The sequence below is a fragment of the Sclerotinia sclerotiorum genome, genomic scaffold (genome assembly GCF_000146945.2).
Source record: "Sclerotinia sclerotiorum 1980 UF-70 scaffold_9 genomic scaffold, whole genome shotgun sequence".
Classification (NCBI taxonomy): Eukaryota; Fungi; Ascomycota; class Leotiomycetes; order Helotiales; family Sclerotiniaceae; genus Sclerotinia; species Sclerotinia sclerotiorum.
In genome coordinates this window covers 744,615-768,173 of record NW_001820827.1, presented here as the reverse complement: position 1 = coordinate 768,173, position 23,559 = coordinate 744,615, and the positions used below count along the sequence as shown (strand labels likewise).

At 42.7% G+C, this 23,559-nt stretch overlaps 9 protein-coding genes across 9 annotated transcripts; 5 read left to right on the top strand and 4 right to left on the bottom strand.

The window, feature by feature from the left end:
- Window positions 1-303: 303 nt before the first annotated feature.
- On the top strand, window positions 304-2,614 carry SS1G_07225 (hypothetical protein; the record flags this gene model as incomplete). Its single annotated transcript, XM_001591729.1, has 4 exons — window positions 304-997; window positions 1,046-1,362; window positions 1,416-1,569; window positions 1,617-2,614. The coding sequence occupies 4 exons, from the start codon at window positions 304-306 to the stop codon at window positions 2,612-2,614; spliced, it is 2,163 nt and encodes a 720-aa protein (XP_001591779.1).
- Window positions 2,615-4,398: 1,784 nt separating this feature from the next.
- On the top strand, window positions 4,399-5,427 carry SS1G_07224 (predicted protein; the record flags this gene model as incomplete). Its single annotated transcript, XM_001591728.1, has 1 exon — window positions 4,399-5,427. The coding sequence occupies one exon, from the start codon at window positions 4,399-4,401 to the stop codon at window positions 5,425-5,427; it is 1,029 nt and encodes a 342-aa protein (XP_001591778.1).
- Window positions 5,428-6,007: 580 nt separating this feature from the next.
- Window positions 6,008-6,473, bottom strand: SS1G_07223 (predicted protein; the record flags this gene model as incomplete). The annotated part of the gene is made up of 3 exons (XM_001591727.1): window positions 6,008-6,114; window positions 6,197-6,284; window positions 6,402-6,473. 3 exons carry the CDS (start codon window positions 6,471-6,473, stop codon window positions 6,008-6,010), a joined length of 267 nt encoding a protein of 88 aa, XP_001591777.1.
- A 206-nt stretch (window positions 6,474-6,679) lies between these two features.
- Window positions 6,680-7,696, top strand: SS1G_07222 (hypothetical protein; the record flags this gene model as incomplete). Its single annotated transcript, XM_001591726.1, has 3 exons — window positions 6,680-6,734; window positions 6,794-7,306; window positions 7,362-7,696. 3 exons carry the CDS (start codon window positions 6,680-6,682, stop codon window positions 7,694-7,696), a joined length of 903 nt encoding a protein of 300 aa, XP_001591776.1.
- A 409-nt stretch (window positions 7,697-8,105) lies between these two features.
- SS1G_07221 (predicted protein) lies at window positions 8,106-8,960 on the bottom strand (the record flags this gene model as incomplete). The annotated part of the gene is made up of 1 exon (XM_001591725.1): window positions 8,106-8,960. One exon carries the CDS (start codon window positions 8,958-8,960, stop codon window positions 8,106-8,108), a length of 855 nt encoding a protein of 284 aa, XP_001591775.1.
- A 437-nt stretch (window positions 8,961-9,397) lies between these two features.
- SS1G_07220 (hypothetical protein) lies at window positions 9,398-14,817 on the top strand (the record flags this gene model as incomplete). Its single annotated transcript, XM_001591724.1, has 4 exons — window positions 9,398-9,548; window positions 9,601-9,762; window positions 9,883-10,376; window positions 10,435-14,817. The coding sequence occupies 4 exons, from the start codon at window positions 9,398-9,400 to the stop codon at window positions 14,815-14,817; spliced, it is 5,190 nt and encodes a 1,729-aa protein (XP_001591774.1).
- Window positions 14,818-16,627: 1,810 nt separating this feature from the next.
- SS1G_07219 (hypothetical protein) lies at window positions 16,628-18,378 on the bottom strand (the record flags this gene model as incomplete). Its single annotated transcript, XM_001591723.1, has 4 exons — window positions 16,628-16,927; window positions 16,976-18,007; window positions 18,056-18,130; window positions 18,184-18,378. The coding sequence occupies 4 exons, from the start codon at window positions 18,376-18,378 to the stop codon at window positions 16,628-16,630; spliced, it is 1,602 nt and encodes a 533-aa protein (XP_001591773.1).
- A 970-nt stretch (window positions 18,379-19,348) lies between these two features.
- Window positions 19,349-21,099, bottom strand: SS1G_07218 (hypothetical protein; the record flags this gene model as incomplete). Its single annotated transcript, XM_001591722.1, has 6 exons — window positions 19,349-20,444; window positions 20,494-20,634; window positions 20,690-20,775; window positions 20,834-20,889; window positions 20,954-20,984; window positions 21,043-21,099. 6 exons carry the CDS (start codon window positions 21,097-21,099, stop codon window positions 19,349-19,351), a joined length of 1,467 nt encoding a protein of 488 aa, XP_001591772.1.
- Window positions 21,100-23,241: 2,142 nt separating this feature from the next.
- SS1G_07217 (predicted protein) lies at window positions 23,242-23,541 on the top strand (the record flags this gene model as incomplete). Its single annotated transcript, XM_001591721.1, has 2 exons — window positions 23,242-23,286; window positions 23,419-23,541. 2 exons carry the CDS (start codon window positions 23,242-23,244, stop codon window positions 23,539-23,541), a joined length of 168 nt encoding a protein of 55 aa, XP_001591771.1.
- Window positions 23,542-23,559: the final 18 nt, after the last annotated feature.

Sequence of the window (23,559 nt, the reverse complement as noted above, 5' to 3'; positions counted from 1 at the left end):
TTTGACAGCTTCTGACACTAATGCCGGTATCTTAGTTTCGGAGATAAGATTTCACCGCTAATCGATCACTCTACTCTGTACTCGGTATGCCTCAATGAATGAATAACAGTCAATATCACGCGGCGGGGTACCATATGTTGCATGCCTTAGACTGTATTGCGAGACAACCTCAAGCTTCAATAAAGGGAGTCTCTGAATATCTTCATCTTTGAAGAAATTAATTTACTATACAAGAACATTTAAAGCATGATATAAATCTATTTCCCCGCTTTTACCATTAACGATTCCTTATCAACAATCAAAATGCGCCCTTTACCAGGCGACGATGCTTACTTGGGGAGATCTCGGAGTACGAGTATTAATGATAACGAGTTAACACCACTTGCAACAAGAACGCAGGTGCCGCAGATGAGCTACTTTCTTGCAGATGAGAGAACATTAGAATCCGGAGAAGCTCAGCCTATTCGTTTTCCTTTAAAACCAAGAGATTCTTTGAAGAATAGTACATACGGTGTGGAGAGTATTGACACTACAATTAGCTCTTTCTCTGAGGGCAGCGGTGATGAAGATGGAAGATATGACAAAGCTAGGGAGAGATTCAAGAAGAATTTGGCAGAGAAATTACAGTCTGTAGGAGATTCGAGGTCTCGTTTCAGAAAACCATCATACGATGTTAGTGGAACCACGTCTCCGGTCCGCCCTTCCACTACCGAAGCTTCCAGACCTTATACTCCTATGTCTGTGTATTCCGCGGCTGCAGGTTCTATTATTAGCAGTCCCGGTTCGAGGATTTCCGACACAGAATCGTTGAATGACGAAACATCAAGCCAGGCTATTGTTTCTGGCGAAGAAGACGAAAACGATGTACCGGCGATGGTGGATAGTGGCTCTGCCCCTCAGCTGGTTATGCCAAGTATAAAAATGCCTAGTAGGCGGCCATTTACGGAGAAGGGAAAGAATATGGGGAGGCTAAAGGTCCTGATTGCTGGAGATTCAGGTGAATGCACCTTATTCCGTCGCAAATTGCTGTTCTAATGTTCTCAAGGTGTGGGCAAGACATCTTTGATCAAAGCGATCGTACAAGTATGCGAAGATATTGTACATGTCGATCCCCTGTCTACTACACCAGGACGGGTCACCGAGAAAAGGCGGCATTCCAAACATAAAGCTAGACATGGAGATGGTAATATGCAGACTACAACTCAGATCACAGAGATATATGCTAGCACGAAGGCCTATCCTAGTTGGTGGTCAGAGGTTGATGAAAGCAAGGTCTTACGTCGAAGGAAGAATATGGGTGACTCTGTTCTTGAAAGAAATCTGTGCTTTGTTGATACTCCTGGTTATGGCAACAAGACTTCTGTGAGCTTTGCACTATCATGACCTTCCTATCAGCTTATAGCTAATTATTCTAGTGTCTAGAAGCGATTTCTCCAGTAGTCGATTATATCGAATCTCAGTTTCAAAAGGTGGAATCTAAAGATGGGATGACCGATTCAGATATGATACATTTACTTGGTGGAAATGGTGGTTCTCAAGTAGATGTCGTATTCTACATCATCATAAATCGTAAGTGTCTATAAAATCATGTAGGCAAGCAACTAATTCATAATCAGGGATCAAACCTGTTGATATTGAATACCTGAAACGTATATCCCCCATGACAAATGTTATCCCTCTTATAGCACGATCAGAAGTTTTGTCTCTGGAGGATCTGGCTAGCGTCAAAAGACATGTGTTGAGCGAGCTTCAAGCGGCCAGTATAAGACCATTTCTCTTCGGACTTTCTTTTGATGATGCTCTACATTCCTCTCAGCCAGCTGCGCCATATGCAATTTCCACTATGCTGTCGAAGGATCATGATACCATGGATGCAAGCCTTCTCATGAGCTCGGACTACATTCAACCATTAGTTCAATCAGAACTTACAGCCCTTGTCGATCAACTATTCGAGCCAGATAGCATAGCATGGCTGCGAAATTCTGCTGCGAAAAAATTTGTACAATGGCGAAATAATCCAACCGTGCAGAAACCACAAAGTCTATATCGACCTCTAGCGCAATCAATGATGTCGTCATCCACCTCACAAGTACTTACTGCTCCTGTTGGCGCTACAACCTCTTATGCCTTGGCTCGTATAACAGATCACACTCAGCGTGAAGAGAAGCTTGCACAAGTGCGACTTTCGAAATGGGCCACTGACTTACAGAGAAGTCTTCAGAATGAACGTGCTAGATTTGAAAATTTAGCGCGAAGTGAGAGGGCAGTATGGCTAACGGAAAGACTTGGGGAATGTGTACAGGATGGTACACTCGTCCCAATCTCTCAGGCACGTCAGCCTCAACGATCTTACGACACTGGAGCTTTGATTAAGCGAGGAACTTATTCCCGAACAACGTCCTCTGGCTCGATTTTGAACACGCACGATCCTCTTGGAATTCTGGAATTCAATGAAGACATGAAACGGCGGGGCATGGTTGCTCTACAAATAGTAAGCAGTTTTGGTATCATTGGTGGCTTGGCATTCTGGATCAATCGCAATTGGCAGCCTAGTGGAGCCAGCATATGGGGATTGGATTGGATTGGTATCCAAAGATTTGTGGAATGGAGATGAGTTATATGATTATGATGCGTTTAGCGACTTCGACTGTAATTCGTGAAAGATGGTTTAAGATAGTTGGCCCATTTCATGGGATGGGCTTAAGGGCAGGGGCAGGGGCATTTCGAGTGTTTTTGGATGCATTGTTTGCATTGGAATTTATTGGCGTAATGATATGATATGAAGAATAGGAATATGGGTGGACAATATATGGCATTTTTAGTATTTGTAGCCAGCTGATGCAGATGAGAGATGGCTGCTTTATAGCTTGTTGCACGACCGAAGAAGATACCAGTTAAGACGCACAGCGAATTTAATAGTAATTTTCTTAGCCGGTCAAGTATGATCGGTTTCACCAGCAGCTGCCACGTAGATCTGAATCTGGAGATAATAACTTTGCTTGATGGTATGGATAGAACAGTACTTTGAGCTATTTTTTGGACTGTATTTCGATCTTTAAAGCCTCCCCCTGGTGCTCAAAATATTTTCATCATTCACTGAGACATGGAGGATCTAATTATTTTTCGCTCTGCGCTTGAATATCTTATTTTCGACTGTTATTAAGTCAAGATGACGAATCCGATGTCTTCCAATTTTGAACTTTATGCCTTTCGTTGCACCATACTGATATTTGAAAATATATGTGGAGAATATTTATAATCTTCAAATAAATCCAATAATATGATAAAGTTTCAAGTCGTGATGTGCACGTCAGCGTCTGCATACGCGGCTCAATGCCTAGACCTTTACCGGGTGCAAGCACATCAGGATCCCCAAAAAAATTAAATTCAGATCCTGAGTAACTTCCCCAGCTTATTCCACAATTAAAATCCCACGGTGTAAGAAAGACGCGCAAGCACTAATTTCTCTGGCCAATCATTGAGTATTTTTTTTGATCCTTCCCGCGATGCTTGGTATATTCCAGGGTTGTTTTGTTCCTCTGGCTGGTGTGCGTTTCTTCGTTCTTGGAGGTAGACTATGACAAGCTTTCTATCGTGATTAGTTTATATCGTCTGTACTCCTTTCTACATGAGATGGCAGGTGGTGTTTTAGAGATTCGGGGATGTTGACCGCAGGGGGGGGTGGGGAGGGGGTGTTGGGGATTGTTTCAGGTTTGTGATGAGAGGATTTAATTGTAGTGCGTAATCGAGCTGGTTATTTCTGGGTTATTGTATTGTTTTTGATATTCGTTATGGATTTACGTTCGATTTTTGCAAACTTCTTTGATTGGTATTTTAAGTTTCTTTAATTTGGGTTTTGGAGTAACGTCATGGGAAGGGTCCGGTTCCATAGTCCCTGGGAAATCGGTCTATGTGAATTTAGTACAAATCCTCTTTTTACACTTTCATCACTCCTTTAATCCTATCTTCTAAATATTTTTGTTTCGTTTATCGAACATTTGTCTCAATCTGACCAGATTAGGGGAAGCATCGAGCAGCTTTCCAGAAGAGCATACGTCATGATATTAGTGGCGCAGATGAGGGAAGATTTTAAGTTTCTGGATGATGGGATGAGGATGAGTGGCTTGCTGCAGATATAGGACATGTCTAGACTCTTTTATTTTGCGTGCAATAGTACATATATGTGTGTGTGTGCCAAGGTCATCTATCTATCATATCTTTTCTACTTCATCGGTTCTGAAGCAGTGTTTATCTTTACTTTCTACCTTTCAGGTTTTTGTTTATCAGACTCCTTGAAATTCTATTCTTCAATACTATTATTGGCAGGTCCTTACTTTGAGTTCACTTCAAGCATTCATCTTTTCAACCCCAAAAATTACGTGAAAAACATCCATCATCATGCAATTCTCCAAGATCTCCGGTGCAACCGCCGCACTTCTCATCTCTCTGATCTCCGCCTCTCCCATCGCTCTGACCCATGATGCCATTCATCCCAGCGGATCCATCCACGTCAAGCCCACCGGCTCCATCGAGTACTCCTTCAAAATCCACCCTACCGGCTCTCGCAAGCCCAAGGAACCACTCCCTACCCGTACCGACGAGGGAACCTCTAAATTTACCATCCATCCAACTGGTGGCAAGACTGAACCCCATCACTACCGACCTTCCGGCACCGGTGTCGAGTCTCACGAGGGTCCAAAACCAACTGATCATGTATCCAAATCGCACGAAAGTAGCCACCCAAAGCCAAGCGGACATGTCTCTCAAAGGGCTATCGAAAGCGATAATGTCGAAGGCAGTACTGTGAGCAACTGGAAGGCTAAGCCTACGGGTAATGCTTCCCATGAACATGAAAGTGGCCACGCAAAGCCAACCGGTAGTGGAAAGAAGGAAAATGCTCATCCATCTGGAACCGGTGTTTACAAAGATGGAAAACCTCACCAGAGTGAATATGCTAAGCCTACTGAGACCGGAGATTATCAAACACGTGAAAGCGGACATGCTAAAGCATCAGGCAAGGGGGGCGAAGGTGGATTTGGTCATGCAAAACCAACTGGTACGAAAGGCAAAGAACACACTCAGGCTCACGAATCCGGCCACGCTAAACCTACTGGATATAATGAATCAGCTCGTGCTGTTGAAAGTGGCCACGCTAAACCAACTAATGTTCATGACAGTGGCCATGTGAAGCCCACTGGCAAGGAAAGCAAGGAACACGCGAGTGGTCATGCCAAGCCCACTGGTACTGGCGCTGAACATGGTCATGCTAAACCAACTGGCGTTCATTCACAAGTTCCTGAATTCACTGGGACACATAAAAGCAAGACTCTTGAGTTCAAAACTGAGACCGGCACGATGACGCTTGGAAGTAAGGCATCTACAGTTATTGGCGCTGGGCCTGAGGAGACTGGAAGTTCTCGTTTTTGAGGAGTTTGAACGTTAGATGTTGTTTATTTTGGTTGCATTGGTTGAGATGTTTTGTGAGCTGCTTGTGTAGATAGTATTGGGGATCATTTTGGTTTCTTTTCTGTACGTCATATCTCTTGAGGTATGGGAGTATACATTTTAGCGTCTGGGGTAGTTGGCTTGGGGTTTTTTGTCGAGTTGTGGTGGTGGGATTTAGAAGGGTGGTAAGGTAGTGGGATAGATGGAAATTGAATTGCGCATACTTGACCCATCTGAAAACATCATGCAAATTCGTGATAGGTGTGTTAAAGAATGAAAAAATTGCTTGGATATTTGTACGCCGTACTATTTATTACTTGGAGAAAACTACTACTTGAATGCCCAGTAAGAGAGATATCACACTGGCAGGATGCAGCATCCACGTTTCTGATCACTTTCAGATATTATTATTAGAAAATTAGTCGATCTTACATGGCCCAATGAATTTGTTGCGAGCCACGAGAAGAATAGAGAATGCGGTGATTTTGACATTACAGTGACGGAGACCTAGTGTGGTCTTCCTCGTGATCCTTTTTACAAAGTTATCTTCATCCAGAGATATTTATTTACTCAAGTTAACGGCATATGAAGCAAGAACTAAAGTTCGACATTCGAAGTCAATTCTGACTTTAACTTTATAAAAGTTGTATAGGTGACTTTTGACCACCGCTACGTATACGTATACATCAAAATTAATATCAAAATCACAACAGAAATTCCACGAGTAAGGTCTAAGCACCAGACCGCGCACAGCCAGCCATGCGCACCACGCGGAGCAATCTTTCCAGCTCACTCAATTGACCAATAAATCCAAATTTTAAGATATGCAACAAAACTTTCTAAAATAGTAGTATAGTGATTGGAGATGTTCTAAGATGGATCACGGGATCGCTAAGCCGGGATCTGCTGCATTTACCGACTGACTCAGTCCTCTCCACCTATTTTTTCTAACCCACTTTGCGATCGGGGAAACTATTTGAGCTCGCCGTGAAGCGAGGGGTGTGATAGGGGTTACTGATTTTGATCATATGGGATTGGAATGGTGTGTGAAGATTAGGTATTATTTATTGAGTTATATTGCGATATAGCGCGATGTAAGGGTTAATGAGAGGAAGAATATAAAGACAACCAAAGTCATCCATATTGGAAAGACGAATATCTAATAGCTTCATAGAGCATCATATTTCTTGGTAATCTTACCAGAAGAATTGTCGAATGCCTTACATGGTGCAAGATGAATCCAGTTAATACCAAGCCTTACGAATTACCCATCGGTGCAACCTGGCTAAGTGCGATTACACTCCTTGATGACTTCAAAAAACAATAAACTAATTATTTAACTGAAAAGTTACCGGTTGCTCATCTGGCATTGGTCGCGCTATCTCAGAATTAGTTGCCAGCAAACCAAACCAGCGCTTGATTGCAACATCTCGAAACCCTTCAGACCTGTCTTATCTTCCTAATTCCAACCCCAACATTCTCAAACTCGCCCTCGACGTAACTTCTCCTACTAGCCTTAACGAGGCATTTTCTACCGCCTCCAAGCATTTCGGCGACTCTTTCCATCTTGACATTGTTATCAACAATGCCGGTTATTCACTTTCCGGAGACACAGAATCCGCAACTGAGGAAGAAGCGCATATCGAAATTGAGACATTATTTTTCGGCACAGCAAGAGTAACAATGAAAGCCGTTGAAATTATGCGTCAGCACAAAGAATATCGAGGAGGAGTAATATACCAAATTTCCTCCCTCGCTGGATTATGTTCTTTCCCGGGTAGTTCTTACTACCATGCCGGTAAATACGCCGTAGAAGGTTGGACTGAATCTGTAGCACGAGAAATGCATCCTGATTGGAATAGTATGTTTTATATTCTCCCAGATTTTAAACTTCACCTAACCTCTCATCCCACTAGTTAATTTCTGTATAATCGAGCCCTCGGGTGTTAAAACCAATTTCGAAGGCCACGGAAAAGCCCACACGGCACCTCATCCCGCCTATACCGCTCCTGATATGCCCGCTCGTATGCTTGAAAAATGGGTAAATATGGGTATCAGAAGTGGTATTGGTATGCTCGAGCCTACTGCCATAGCAGAAATTATCTACATGATAGCTAGTCGTGGAGAGAAAGTGCCGCTTCGACTTCCTTTAGGCCCCACGGCATGGAAATTAATTAGACAGAAATATGAGGGGTTTTTGAGAGATTTGGATGCGGTCAAGGATATTAGTGCTATGGGGAAGGAGATCTGACTTCATGTGGTGGGGTTGCTGGGTGTTTAGAGGAGATTGTTTATGATAATGGGTTATGATAGTATTCGACACTGAGATAGGTTGGGGAGAGTTGTAGCAAAGATGGATTTGGCATCTTTTTGATCCAGCGGTTTATCCACAGAGATATTTATATTCTCGAGGAGTTTCTAACCTTCCTTGTCATTCAAAAACAAATTCATACAAGTGTACATAGCCCTGTCACTTTTCAATATTCTAATCTGGGTTTCACAATCCAATAGCTTAACTGACCTTCACGTTTGCTGCAAGTACTTCATCGAAGTTGGTAATTTATAAAACGCTATCATTACTTTGGTTATCGCTGAAAGGACTAAATATATATACTACCATCCTGAAACCGTTTCCCACAGAAGTAACGTGTGACCCGCTGTCATATCAATATTTCTGCCTTTGTTCTCAGTTCCATATAATTCCCTCCAGATCTACCAATACCCATTTTTGACCTGCTAAGCAACCTCCGGCCTTGACGTCTGTGAGTCACCTTTCTCATTAATCTCCTCCGCAGTCCCTTTTTGCTGTCTTGCTGCTTCTTCAACGTGGTCAATCTTTTGTCCAAATCAGACGCCGAAAATTGCTTATGATCTTCAGCTAAACTTGCAGCTGACCATCGAGTACCGGAAGGTGCCAGAAGAGCACAGCGCGAATCGATGGGCTCAAGTCTCTCGTCGGAGCTGTCTTCCTCTAGTGTAGTATTGGAGATATTTTGCTGAAGCTTGTAACGATGATTTTCCATATCAGTGTCGAACAATGCTGTTAAAGCTTCGACAGGAGTCCCCTCCGAAGTATACGACTCCTCTTCTTCCTCTACTTCTTCTATCCCTGAAAGATCGCCGCGTCTTGATTGTAGATACCCTTGGCGACCACTATCGAGATCAATCTGAGCTGATAATTTTGGACGACGACTCTTGTTTGTACGAATTGAGTCATTGCTCTTAAACTGCCATCCCTGTTCAGAGTCATGGCGGGAATCATGAAACTTGCTACCATTTTCATTAGAGTACCCCAAATCGAGATTGTAATAGATGGAGTTGGTGAATTCTTCTTTCATTCCATTTTTCGCCTTGGAGGTGGCCGTCGGGTTCAAGCTGAGGTTACTGATACCATCCAGCAATTTTTCATTGTCAGAATCGAGTCCATGAAGTTTCCAGTCAGCACGGATAGGAGAGAAGTGGTCTCTTCTCGACGCTCGAGATGATTTCTTGAGAATTTCAGCGAAGGATGGCATTGTGATATCGGTGGAACATAGAACTGTGCTATGGTCTAAGAATGTAAGAAGGCGGATTTAAGCGAATGTTCCCGTTGAATTGATAGAACGAATGTTGGTTATACTGATATTGAGTAATTTGATTACATTCCAAAGATGTGTGAGTTATCTCAATAAGAAAAGAAATCGCTATTTAAGTGATTGGCAGTAAGTGGGGAAGAGGGATGTTCGCACTTGCTACAACTACAAGAGGATATATGGCAAGAGCAAACCATTTGCACCTATCTTTTACAACAATCGACGTCTAAATTCCCTTTCGAATCAATATCACTCTTCAAGCATGTATCATTTGGCGCCAAGAATTCTATTTATTATTAACTATTCTTTAAACATATTTTATACATCAAATATCAATCGATATGAGCGGTCACAGTAATCACGTGTGTGGACTGGAAATAATGGGCCGCAAAGCATACGCTCAAGGAATATCATATAAATCCTTCTATAGCTGGTATGGATCTATGCTTGACAGACTCCAAAGCGATGGATCGAACATACCTGAACACTTTCTACAGCTAAGTGCTCAAGTTGAGACATGGAAACACTTCTGTCAGTTGAACACGTTCAGAGGAACTCGCTTCGCATACTAACTTCAATTTAGGGCCCAATGAAGTTTTCTTGGCAAATATACCCACAGGAAAACCTAGGGAAACACCCACTGATCCCGAGGCTCAGAGCCAAACCACAGCGCTTCATGAGAAGCCACCGCCCTCCGCTGGACACAATTTAGCTGAAGATGCTCCAATCTATTCAGATAATATTGGTGAGACACCGCGCGCAAGGGAGGCCCGAACCTCCTCAGCTACCGCAACAGACTCCGCTCGCCGTTTTGCTTCGAGTCCTAGTTCAGGTTCAGTTAATTGTGCACATCCCTTGCCAATAGAACAGAATACATCACAAGAAGTCATTCCACCAGGTCCATTAAAGTTTTTGCCAACAGAACAATCGCCGCAAACCCCAATAGTTTCGCTCCCTTCTACATATCAACCATCAGCTGCACCATTGCATAACACTACGCCTTCAGGCAATAAATTGGTTACTAAAACAACACCGCTGCTCGATGGCCGTGACGATGATGCAAATAATGATATCAAGGATGCGCCCCATGGTGTAGCTGATGCCAAGGAATCTCCATTTCTACACAAACCATGTGCCAACAATGAAGGACATATTGGCATAGCTGCGCAACAGGAAAGAAGGGACTTTTGTGCAAACTGTCATGCGGAAGATCACCTTTTGCAGGCCTGCATGGGTCCCGTGGATAATTTCGGTTTTATCTCAGGTTGTCCTAGATGCAACACCATGACGCATTTATTTGAGCACTGTCCTAACCAAAAGAAAAATGAATCGACGTCATATTTACATTATCTAGTCACGGTATAGATGGCCGATATTGAACTACATGGGAAACACGCGGCTGACTTTTTGAGGTTAGGCCAGACATAATCGTCCTCCAATTCGTTGGACACAGGATATTCGCGGGATACCTAAATTTTGGAATCAGTCGAGACGTCCATGGACATGTGAATACTCTCTTAAGGAAGCAATTAAGCCTGAAGGCTCATGTATTAGCAGCGGCCGGCCAAAGAGAAATATAGATTATGATCCGGCGTGGAATAATCCTGATAAAATTCCCTCTCAAGCTTATCCAAAGCAGGAGGTCCAGAATATGCGTGAACTAGTGGAATCAAAACTGGAAAAACTTGTTGATGAAGGAATTTTAGAACAGGCACGCAAAACAGACCATCTGCATAGATTGGAAAGATTTCGCAGGCTCTTGGAGGAAGGTTCACCCCTCCTAAGTCAAAAGCTCGAGGAAGTTCTAAATTCGAGCAGTCAAATCTCATCATTGATGCTAGAAAATAGGAGTGGAATATTGACTCTAGCCAGAAGCCTTGACTACATTGCAGATTTAGAGTGGAAGCAAGCTAGAGGAGAGTGTTTGCTTCTTCAGGAGATAGAAACGTTGGTGACGAAAAGAATGAGACTGATAGACTTAGAAGTAAGGATCGATCATTATTTGGGAGAGCTTCATGCTTCCTATGATAATGAAATGCAACTCAAGCAAAGAATTAGGAGGTTGTTAAGCGAAGTACAATGGCTTGCAAGTTTTGAGAGCAGGCGACAAAATGGCGCGACTCTGAATCATGTTATTTTTGAGAAAATTGCGACCTTGCAAGAAAAAGAAAAATACCTGAAAGTTTTGTTTGGCGCTTACCGTCGCCGGTTCTCATTGCCTCCAGAACCATTACTTATTCCGCTCAAATGGAAGACCACATCCTGCACCGATTTCCGCGATTTCTCATATTCCTCATTTGATGCTTTGCATTATATCCCGCCGTCAGTATCACCGCCTCCAAAACCTCGCAGGAATCCCGAGACAATGTCGAGTCCCACTATGGATTTGGTGAATACAGCAGATCAAAACAGTAACATCCTCAACAGGGATTTAGATAATGAATATATGTATCGTGTCTATGAGCAAAACTACGGACGTAGCCTTAGTCCTCACGATCGGCAAGACTCATTAGCCTCAGCAGAAGACCTATCCATCGTCCCGTTAGATACAAACAATTCATCAAGCGACTCAAATAGACCAATGGAACTTACAGGTAGTGTACAATATAAGGTCGCACTCTCGAAGAAACAGAAGACATTAAAGAAGGAGATATCGGGATTACAGAGACAGATCAAAGAAATCGAAGGGCTTGAGAAAAGGACAGGAACTCTAACTACCAAACAGCTTCAGCGAATAGCGAAGAAAGGAGAAAAGAAGGCGAGACTAGCCAGTTTGCGCAGACACCAACAGTCGAATGACCCAGAATCACAAACTGTCCAAATGATACAAAACCTCGAAAAGAGCCATTCTTCCAGATTTACACAGGCCGAAGAGAAAACAGGACCAGTAAATAATCTCGGATCTGGAGTAGCACAATCATCAGTCTCTACCTCGTCTTCAATTGATTCTCTACCCCCCTTGCCTAGTCAATTAAATAATGTCCAAACGAGATTTGTTGAATCCAAACCCCGAGTCTCAGCGCACTCCTATGCCGGAAAAGCTGCGCATATACCACCAACACCGAAGCCTTTAAGAAAAGAATATCGCAGAGACAAAGAGGTATCGTCAAAACAGGAAGAATGGCCTTCCACGAGCTCCCAAGCTAGAGCACCAAGTACTCCTGTCACCAAAGAAGCCAAAACAATATCCTATGCTGAAAAACTTAGGCAAATGTCACCCAAGACTCCCTCCAAGCAGCAGAGCCACGAAACAAATATTGTGCCTAAAGCACAGGGTGAATCGCCTTCCAGGAGTTCAGAGGCAAAAGAACTAAACTCTGATGTTGCCAAAGAAGCTCCAACAATTTCACAACCTGAAAAATTTGGAAAAATTGCACACAAGCCAGAAAATTCACCAGCGCAGCAGGTTCTTGACGCCCCCAGTATATCTAACTTACAGGAGTGGCCTACCATGAGTTCTCAGACGGAGGTTTCAGCATCTAATGTTAATAATTGGGCTCCAGAAACATCATATGCTGAAATGGTTGCGCAAGAACCACCTGATCCAGAAGCTCTTGAAGAGCGCCCTGGAGACAGTGGTTCATCTTCAGTACAGGAAGAATGGCCTTCTATAAGTTCCCAGACGGAGGTTTTAAGCTCTGATGTCATCGACCAAACTTCAGAAATATCAAAAGCTGAAAAGAATGTTCAAGAATCAATATCACCCAAGTTAGAATCTTCTAAGGAACCTACCGTTATTAAAACCCCAGCTCCATTCCCGATATTGAGTGCAATGGAAACACAAGCTACCGCAATCACCAATTTAAAAAGTTCCAAAAAACCTACTATTGCTAAAATTCAAGATCCATTTCCGATAGTGGTTGCAATGGAAACACAATCTGTAGCAAGCGATGAGTCGGAATCCACAAGTTATGCCGATATAACTTCCGGCCTTAAGAAAACCACGCAAGATGTAAAAGCTAGCTTGAAAGTCCTTAAGTCGAAGTTGCCGCCTCCTGTTTATGAAATACAAGAGGATTCCTCGTCGTTGAATGAACTTCAATCTTCTCCTGTTACAAAAAACGAATCGACGTCTGCCTCTAACCGCACATCAAAAGTTTCCAGCTCAAAGAATGTCTTTCAAGAAGCAGGCGCTCCTTCATCTGTGGCACGACAATCAACATCTTCTATTTATGTACCACCGCAAAGGAGAAGAATCCCGTCTTCTTGCAGCCTGAAATCTTCCTCTTCATTACAAAGCGGAAACACCAATGTCTACATACCACCTCGAAGGAGAAGACTCTCCTCTACATCAGATGTTGAATTCATACTACCTTCTAATTCCATCTCGCTAAATAAAAGACGTCTATCTTTAGGATCCATGGGTGCTTTTTCGTATAACTGTAAAACCCATAAGCCTCCCAGTGCTGGATTTCCCAAGTCACGGCCAAATCATCTCAATACAGAATCTCCAAAATTGAGCGTTGTAATCGAGGGTAATCAAGAAGGTTCAAATAGAAGCATATCCCCTGAATTACAGGATACAAACTCGAAAGAACGGACATCACCATTGCAAAATCCGGCTCTGAATAATAATCAATTGCTATTCCCGCCAACAGAGTTCCCAGAAGGCTCAACTAGAAGAAGTTCTTCGACGCCACCAGGTCTGGATGCGGGAGATATGGATCTCCGTAAGAATATCAGTCGAGCAAGTAGTCCAGGATCTACAAACCTGCAGCTAAAACGAACACGAACTCTGAGGAGACCCGAAAAGCGACGTGCTCTATCCTCTGGCTCCCCCATATCAACTCAAACATCGTCATTACTGGTTCCTGCAATTGCAGTTCCCCAAAGAGATATCGCGCGTAATTATAAAGCGTCGTCTAAAGCTTCGTCGAGAATATTGTCTGAGACGGACTCTTCTGTTGGAAGTGCAAGCGATACGGATTCTCCATTTGAACTTCCGCTGCCAGATGATTTTGATATCTCATTCGAGCTTGAGCATCCTGATGAGTTTGATACTTCGCTTCATCATCCCAATCTAGATGATTTTCTATTAAGCGATGGTGAAGATGATGTGAAAAAATGCCGGGTCTTGAATTCCCCGGATTCATTTGATTTAGGTATTTTGTCTGACGGCTCTCCTGATCAAGATGCCATAAACGCAAATGCGGATGCAAATGCGGATGCGGATGCAGATACAAATGCAAATGCAAATACAATAATACCTAACAATACCCCAAACATCCCAGAAGCACAACCTTCGCGTATCTCATGGGCAAATGAAAGCGAAATCATAATTTGCTGGCAATGCAACGGAGTAGGACACGTTACATACGAATGTCCCGAACGAGTCTTCAACCCTCTAATCCAAGAATCCAACAACAGCACTCCCACTACGACATCTGAGCACAATACCAACCAGGCAATAGGAATCCAAGACACATCCACTCTGGATCAAGATACTGCTTTAAATACCTCCCCTCCAACAACACCTACAGAGACGAAGCAAACAAAAGAAGAAGAAGAAGAAGAAGACAAAACCCCACTAGAAAGAAACCATCCCAGTCCTACTCATCCGCCCGGCGCAATGAGAGATGATGGGTCCATCGTTCCATTTGTTGCCGGTGATTGGAAATGCGGCTGGAAGAGGTGTCATTATTGGAATTTTGCGGCGAATTCGTGTTGTTTGCGGTGTGGGGATCGGGCGGCTTTTATTCTGAGACCGGGGGTTGCTGGTGCTGGGGTTGGTCTTGATATTGATGCTGGTGCTGATACTAGTGCTGCTGACAGTTCTGATGCTGCTCATGGTACTATTTGAGCGGAATGGTATTTTGCGAGATTTGGTAATGTCTGGTCATGGGATAATGTTAAACATTGGCACATTGAGGATTTAGCTCGTACCGTATCTGGAGCCAATGGTATGATAATACCGAGTCAAGATACATCGAAGCCATGAGATGGAGCCACTGGTTAGTTTGCGGGCTTAAGCTTAATTACATGCATGTATGTTACATATGTATGCAGCAAAGAAGAATTCGGATCAGCGTTAATACTTGAATCATTAATGGCTTGCATGGACATGGTAATTGGAAATGGGACTGGAATTGGAACTGGATACAAACAGCCAACCAATATCAACATCAAGATCAACCTTAACATCGATATCCTCTCCCGACTTGGATGTATACTCGATACTTGGACATCACATCCATCCATTCAATTATTCACTCGATCGATCGATATATGTATATATATATTTGTTCGTTTGTTAGTTTGAATAGCATAACCCAGCTCGATATAGATAGATAGACAGATATACATACGTAGGTATCAGCGAAACAGGCTCTTTGTCCCTGTTCCTGTTCCTGTCCTTGTTTTGGGAAAAATCAGGGTTAGCGAATACAATAATGCAATAATACATTCACTACACTCATTATGCTACGCTGCCAAGCATATATGTGTGTGTATAGCAATGTGTTTATCGATTATTAATTGGATAAAAGAACTGCTCTTAGTATATATACTCTGAGCATAGCGTATATACAATTCCTACATAGTAGATATAATAATATTGATATCAATATCAGTATTAAACCTTACAGATCAGGAAAGAATTCCACATCTATGAATCTTTTCAAGTTTGAAAGAAAGTATCTAATCTATTATTCTTAATCTGTTCAATCATCTTGTTTTTCCCACTCTTACTACTAGTAGATGCTCGTCTCAAATCTCATTCACCCCTTTGCACAATATATAACAAGAATCATTCTATTTCACACATATTTCACACATTGAAGAGCTCATTTATCATCATTTCTCTCTTGTTTATTTAATATTTAATATTCTTATTATTTTTTTCTTTTGCATTCATTCCCACCCTATCTACTATCTACTCTTATCTACCCTCTCCCATAATATCACTAGCAAGTAAATTGCAAGTAGCCAAAGTTGTTCATATCCACTATCAATTCATATATCCTTTTCCACGCCTACACACCGAAGTACCCAGCCATCCATCATCAATCAATCAATGTTATTCCATCCGGATAATCCATTCATCATCATTTCAGCCCTCAACACTATAGGCCTACTAGATAATTTTCCATTACCAATCCTACACCCCACGCCCCGCCATCCAGCCGTGATCATCAGAACTTGCTGTGCATAATAACTTCAGGAAAGAAGGAAATGAACAATAGGGTAATATGGCAAAAGAGCATATCAAACGTGAGGAAGATCAAATTCTTGCAATGCCACATAGACCAGACAAAAAAAGTACATCATAAATTGCGTAAATTCTGTGGTCCGTAAAAAGAAAGGTGCACCCAATCCATCCTCAAATTTTTAAAGTTAAAAAGAAAAGCATAAACCCATTCAATATACCATATGATGGCGCATAAAGTATGAGCCAATAATCAAATTGCTGAACTTTTGCTGTCCTAAAAACATGAACGTGAATGAAAGGGTTCGAGAAATTTTCGTGATCAAGTAAAGTACAAGGTGGAAGGATCTTGGGTCTCGTAGCCAAGGTGACTGAATATGGTACATCGTCGAAGGCTTCATAATCTGATTATTGTGATAATGAATCCGACGTTTTGACTTATGAAGTTGCTTGTTGAAATTTGCATTTAAGCTGTTTGACCGGCACCACTACGACCTCCTCTTGGTCCATTGGCACCTCCACGTCCACGGTTTGCTCCAAAGTTACCACGGCCAGGTTGATTGCCAGGACGACCTTGTTCGAATCCACCACGGGGACGTTGGTTCATTCCACCACGTGCAGCACCAGAGTAACCATTACCACCGTATGCAGTAGACTTTGGTCGGCGTGGCTCAACATAGATGGTTTCTTCACCAATCTTATGAGGATTGGCCTGAGCTGCTGCTTGGTAACCAGCGGCATTGGCATATTCGACAAAAGCGCAGTTCTAGAGGTGAATTAGTTACGATCATGAAACGAAAGTGATATGGCATACCTTAGCACGGTTGATGTCAAAGTAGACCAACTCGCCAAAAGAGCTCAAAACTGAGCGCAATTCTTCATCCTTGACTGAAGCGTTGACATTACGAACATATCCCAAAGTTCCCTTATCTTCTGTTGGCTGTTGGGAGATTGATTGTGGTCTGTTTTGTCGCTTGGCATCACCTCCAGCAGTTTGCCATCCAGCAGAGCCTGTTGGTGAGTTTTCCTTCTTCTCAGCTGCTGGAGTAGCAGCGGTGGTTGCAGGGGTAGTTGGTTGCTTAGCTGGTTGAGTGGCAGCGGGTTTTTGTGCAGCTGGAGCGGCAGCCTTTGGTTGCACAACTGGAACAGCAGGTTTTGGTGCTGAGCCAGCTGAAGCTGCAATGCGAGCTGCCCAACTCAATGGCTTAGCTGGGGTAGCTGGCTGGATTGGAGCGGGTTTGGTGGCAGAAGGTTGTCTAGAGAGTTCTGGAGTTGGAACTGGGTCCTTTGGCTTTTCTGGTTCCTTCACTTCCTCGTCAACAGCCTTCTCAATTTCCTCTGGTGTAGGAACTTTCTCCTCAACCTTTGGCTCTTCTGGCTTTTCCTCAACTTCTGTAGTAGTAGCTTCAGCTGACTCTCCATTTGTAGTTGGTTCGACGGTAGCAGGCTCGGTCTCGATGGTCTCTTCCAACTTCTTGTCAACCACATCAGCGTCCAAAGTAGTTTCTGGAGCTGCGGACTCCTCGACAGCAGCCGGTGCAGCAGGCATTTCAACATCATCGACTATTTGCGCGGGCGCAGACTCCTCCTTGACCTCAGCAGCTTCAACTTGCTCTTCTTCAACCTCCTCATTGATGTATCTGAAAACGTCGTTGAGAACGAAATATCCGGTAGGCTGTTGAGCTAAAACAAAGGTTTGGACGAATTTCTTGGGCTCGGCAGACTTGTTGGATGTTTCACCAATAACTTGGATGACAATGTTGTCAAAGGAAGATTGGGAATCGACATTGGTGACACGAACTTTGCAGTCTTGGAAATCGAGGTCGCGGATACGTTCTTGGATACCCTAAAAAAAGGTTAGTCACATAACAAATAACACGCGCGCAGAACTTACAGCTCGGCCGACGGATACTGGAGCTTGAGCTCCCTCAAGACCAGAAACGAATTGAGATTTCTTTCCATAGAAGAGCTATGAAATGTTAGCGCAAATGTAATTTTCACCATAGCAATTATAAAACTTACGTGGAGCTTTTCTGGAGACTTGCTTAGAGTAGTGTAATACTGCTCAACAAAGTACCATCCAACCTCATCCTTGGAGAGATCTCCACCAGAAGCACCTCCGCTTGAAGAGCCAGTGGCACCTGAAGTAGCTGGGTACTGTTCGGTGGCGGTTGTCTTGTATTGATCTTGTTGATTGAAGGTACCATTGGTTGCCATGATTCTGGAAAGGTGGGGAAGGAAGACTTTTGTCAACCTCACAAGAATTAGAAGATGGAGGGGTCTCGGAGAGATGTCTTTAAAGGATTGGAAACAGCTGAAGTGAACTGTCGCAGATAGTTGAAAATAAAGTTCAAGATCGGGTGAACAGAATAAAATAGGGTCCTGTCACAAAAATCGGTGTGCTTTAGAAACTTTGAGTTTGTTTAATTATTGAAGGTATTCGAGGAATCTGGAGAAGATGATCGCTTTAAATATTTGAGGATCAAAATTACGAGTATGATGGCGAGGATTTGATTAGAAGAACGAAAAGAAGCTTCTAATGTGTAGGTAAATGTGTTTTGAGATGTAAGAGGATATCGGAAAGAATTTTTCTTGAGGATGTCGATGGTGGGCGAGTAATGAAGCTGTTCAAATCTCCATTATTTTACAAATTCATAAGCGAAAACCAGAACTCTGGTTTCAAGCCTTAGGCATCAGAGTCCGTGCAGCATCTGATGGAGATAATGTACAAGGATATGGAATTGAATGTGAGATGGAATGAATAATTATTCTAGGAAAATGGGTCCTGAGGTTGTTTTAGGAACATAGATAATTGAGACTATTCACAACCACAACCCCAATCTTGGGCTGAAAATGACGAATAACCATCATCGACAAAGAAAGGAAAGTTAACTATAGCGTAATGAATGTAATATCATACCATCATATTGATTGACTAGTGATTTTGTCTGAAGATGATAGAGATCAATATTCATACCTCTAAACAACTGTGGCATGATAAATATGGTTTCCAATGAATCTACTATTTTCGAAAATCTACTGTCTCTGGAGAATTGGAAGTCTTAAGTTACACTGGAGTCTGATCGTTTGACAAGTATTCAAGCGGAAAAAGTTTCATTGTGCCACCAAAGACTAAGACCACAATACTGTTCAATAGGTATCTAAGACTCTGCAGTATCAAATAGCTCTATGCAATACCCATGGCAGATAAGGCCTCATATGAAACCAATCCATCATCAAGAGCATCCTCCAAAACGCCCCTAACGAGCTCAGGTTGCAATTTGATACATCTCAATAGTTTGTCCTTCTCACCATAAAAACTCATAGCTAGAGCTTCCTTCACTTCAGCTTCTTCTAACTGCTTACTCGACCCCTCCATTCTCGCGAAGTTTCCAGCACCACGGTAGAATTTCTCCGCATTCTTTGCTAACACTGCCCCATTCTTCAAAGCAATATCAAAATTACTCGGCTGCTGACCCAACTGAAATCTCAAAAGGTCGACATCACCTCGTAGAATGTGGATCTTTGATAGATTGTCGGCCGAAGGAAGTTTGGAAGCTTTCGTCAGACTGTCCAGTGCTGCTGTTAGAACTTTCCAACGTGATGCGGACACTTCGGATGATTGAGCTGCTTCATAGTTCAGGCGAACAGAAGAATTGTATGAGATGAATGCTTCAGCTTTGTCGCAAAGCCCTTCTGGATGATCCTCCAGGCTCAATGACGAATACACATCATTCAAAGTTCGTTCGTAGGTACCAATATCAATTCGCTGTGATCGGAAATTAGCATCAGCGAGAGCAGCAACGAAATTTGACTTGGCGAGGCCAGCTTCTTGCTCTCTGTCTGTAGTGCCCTCAAGGTAGCTTTGTAGTTTTTCGCCGATGAGCGGGGTTGAATATTCTTCGATCCACGCCAGTCCTCGACCAGCATCTACGTTGACCAACCCACATAATGTAGCGAGTGTTTGAAGCTGAGCTATTAGAGTATCTAGTAAAGTATCAAGGGTCACTGGCTCAACGATAGTCGCCCATCTATTATCCTGTAGAGGTTGGGCATTAGAATCAGATAACGAAGCCCCACCTTCTTCCATATCTGGATCCGAATCTAATGGAGATACAAATCCAGCTTGAGTTTGCGATTCAGTGTATTGGTACTCCTGCAACGTTAAACATCTCTGAAAAAGCTCAATAGCCTCCTCGAGTAAAGCCAGATTATCATCATTGCCAACGTTTCTCGTTTCTGATGTTACTTCCGCAATACTGGTAAGAACCTGAGCCGTATTGCTGCTGCTGTTAGCCGTGAAAAGCACGAAGGGATTTGTGTACTACATACAACAAGATGTCTGCATTATCCTGTTTTAAACTCAATGCAAATCGACTCGCTTCCAAAGCAGCAGCTAGAAGGTCCAGAAGTGTCCCAGGTAATTGTGCTGTGAGCTTTGGATATTGTGTAAGCTCATACAGAACTCGGGCTCTGTGAAATATCAGCACCTATCAGTACCTAAATTTTGAGCATGAAAAGATCTCACCTGTTATAAGCAAGGTCGAAAGAGTTTGGGAACTTTTCCAAAGCTTCCTCGTAGTTATCAATTGCTCTGACGAAGAACCTCGCTGACTGCGACGATGGAAATTCAGATCCAATACATAAACGTGTATGAGAATGAAGGCCTTACCTTCGCGGCATCACCACCTCTCCATTTCTCGCCAGCCTCTTCAAAATCTACCCCAGCTATGATATGTCTTAGCTTATGTACATCCCCATCTTTGGTCCTACGAAGAGAATAATAACTTACCAGCGAGATATTCATCAGCCGTTGCTGGTATCTGCACGTGTTACATGACCTGCATATTCATTGATTTTGGATCAATTATGGAGCCTTACCTGCGGTGCATGCTTGGACTTCTTCTTGTTATCTTTCAAAAATTGTTTTTTAGGCATTGCAAAGGTTGATCAGGTATTGTCAAGATATTACAATGATAATTTGTAATTTTAATGTGATTATCTAGTAGCTGTTGAATAGCTGCAGGAATTGGTGTTTGGGTGGGGTTGCTTTGTTTACTTTTTTTTTTTCCCAATCTTCCCTGATGCATCTGCGCAGATATAGTTCTAGGATAATTTTCTTGCAGCTGGGGAAAGAGCAATTGACCAACAATTCATCAAATCCATTACTGTGCTGTATTACCTAGCACTTGCTTATACCGTGCTCATCTTCTGCTCAATAACTTACCAAGAAATGCACTTCTTCAAGTCCCCATGTTACTATTCAACAAAATCCAAGCCCTCGGCTTACAAACACTATTACACCAAAATAAAAGGTAATGGATGCCGCAGATTGATGAGGGGTACTTATTGATTTTTTTGGGTTCCCGATGGCGTCCTGCATATGCAATGCCCAATACGACTCCCATAATTTGAAGAATCCACTTCGAAAACAGTAAACTATAACCACAGTTACCACACACACACATGTGATGCCCCAATGGCTTTTGTGATGTTCAATTGGTTGAGTTGGTCGGTTGTATGCGGTACTTCAATTCTTATTAAAGAAGGCAAAGCCAACGTCTCTTGTTTCAACTAATACAAGCATTATTAGGTTCGTTAGTCTAATGCAACCTCGATGCAACCGCGTTTCCCGTCACTGTCTAGAAAGTATATCTATCATGTTTACCACGTGCTTTGATAAAGTTTATCTTTTCTCCATGATGCTCGAGCCGGCCCTTTCCCTTCTTACGGGTTGGTGAAACCAGCAATGTACTAGGTAGCTACCTGCCTAGTATTTCTTTTCTGTGGTGTGATAAGCTTCATTCATTCCTGGTCTCAGAGGTGGGTCTGATCTTGCATTCAATTCATCATGGGAGACTTCTCAAGTTCAATTTTGGACTTTTTGAAGGATTCGAATAGCAGTTATATATACTACCTTGATACCTACCTATTGACTGCTCTTGAATTGCTGTAGCCCACCTCGTAAATGGAGAAATGGAGAAATGGAGATATCAGATAAGAGTCATTGAGATGATAATTGATTGATTGTACTTGTTCAATTGTTGGTTGGATAAGTTGGAAGGAGGTTTTAAATTGATCTTCATTAACGGCCGTCGAGAAACACAAGGCAGTGCATAGTACTGATAGTAGGCGGTATACAATCTAACTCTTCTTGTAGATTTGCACTTTCATCAAGCAAAAAAAATAGTAATCAATCATGTATACTGAACTTTGAATATTTGGAACCTACCTTACTGAGTACGTTTCGTTTCGTTTCGTCTTCCTCGTTCACTTATCAAACGGATATCGGTGTTAGCTGTTAACCAATCATAGGTACCAATAAAAAATTCAAAAACATTTCGGAATCCCTACACACCACGTTTTCTTGCTAACCCTCTCACAAGGTAAATCTTTCCTATCCTGAATATTCCCATCATGCCATGAGATTTTTCACTAATATTCGTGAAACTTACTTTAAAAGCTGACTGCATCAAACTGATCCTACTCGAGTACAGAGATTCTGTCGAACCACAAATCGCGAAGTTACTATACTATACTATCAATCAACTCAGCCAGCCAGCCGCCTGCTAACCCATCTACTTTTTTTTCTCTCCCACTCTCAATTGAGTCTCAAAAACCCTCCACTGACTCTAAAAGAATTCCTCTCCGCTTCTTTTTGATTTCACTGCAGTCTGCAAGTGATTGCTGCCAGATTTTTGTCAGTGCGTTGCCGTTTTTAGAAGCATTTGATCCACCTGCGAGAAGGGGTCCCTTGAATCCCCTTGAAAGACTTTCTTCCGCTCTTGTTTTGAAAGTTAACGATCCTTCCACTTATCACTTCCCTTCCCTCGTGGCACCCAGGGCTGACCCACTTCGACACCTGTTACTCCTACATAAGCCAAAGACGTGGATCAACGCCATCTTTTCCAGATCCAAGTAGCCTGTGATAGCCCATACCCTTTCACTCTCTCGAGCTACTGTGCGATTCGATCATAACAGCCCGTTGCTATTAGGGGCCACAATATACTACAAGAAGAACCCTTGATCAAACCTGTCATAAGACCCCATCGGTGTTAATCTGAAACGGATATCACAAAGATGGTTGCTTCTATAGATTCTTCCCGTCCTATCATGGCTCCAAGTGTATGTTTATTCTCTTTACTTCCCTTCCTCGTTCTACATAATTGTCCCGTCAATCTACCATCTAGATTTCAGCAGATACTACCTCCATAAAATCATCATTGATCTTCGCTGACAAATATGCCCAACACAAAGGTCTCTTCCAAAAGCAATCGCTTCAGTACCTACAGCCAAGCCATCTCTGTCGAGACCACGGATTCTGCGAGAGAAGAATTCATCGCCATTGAGGAAGGGCTTCGACAAACTACACAGCAATGAGTAGAGAGTCAACGTTGC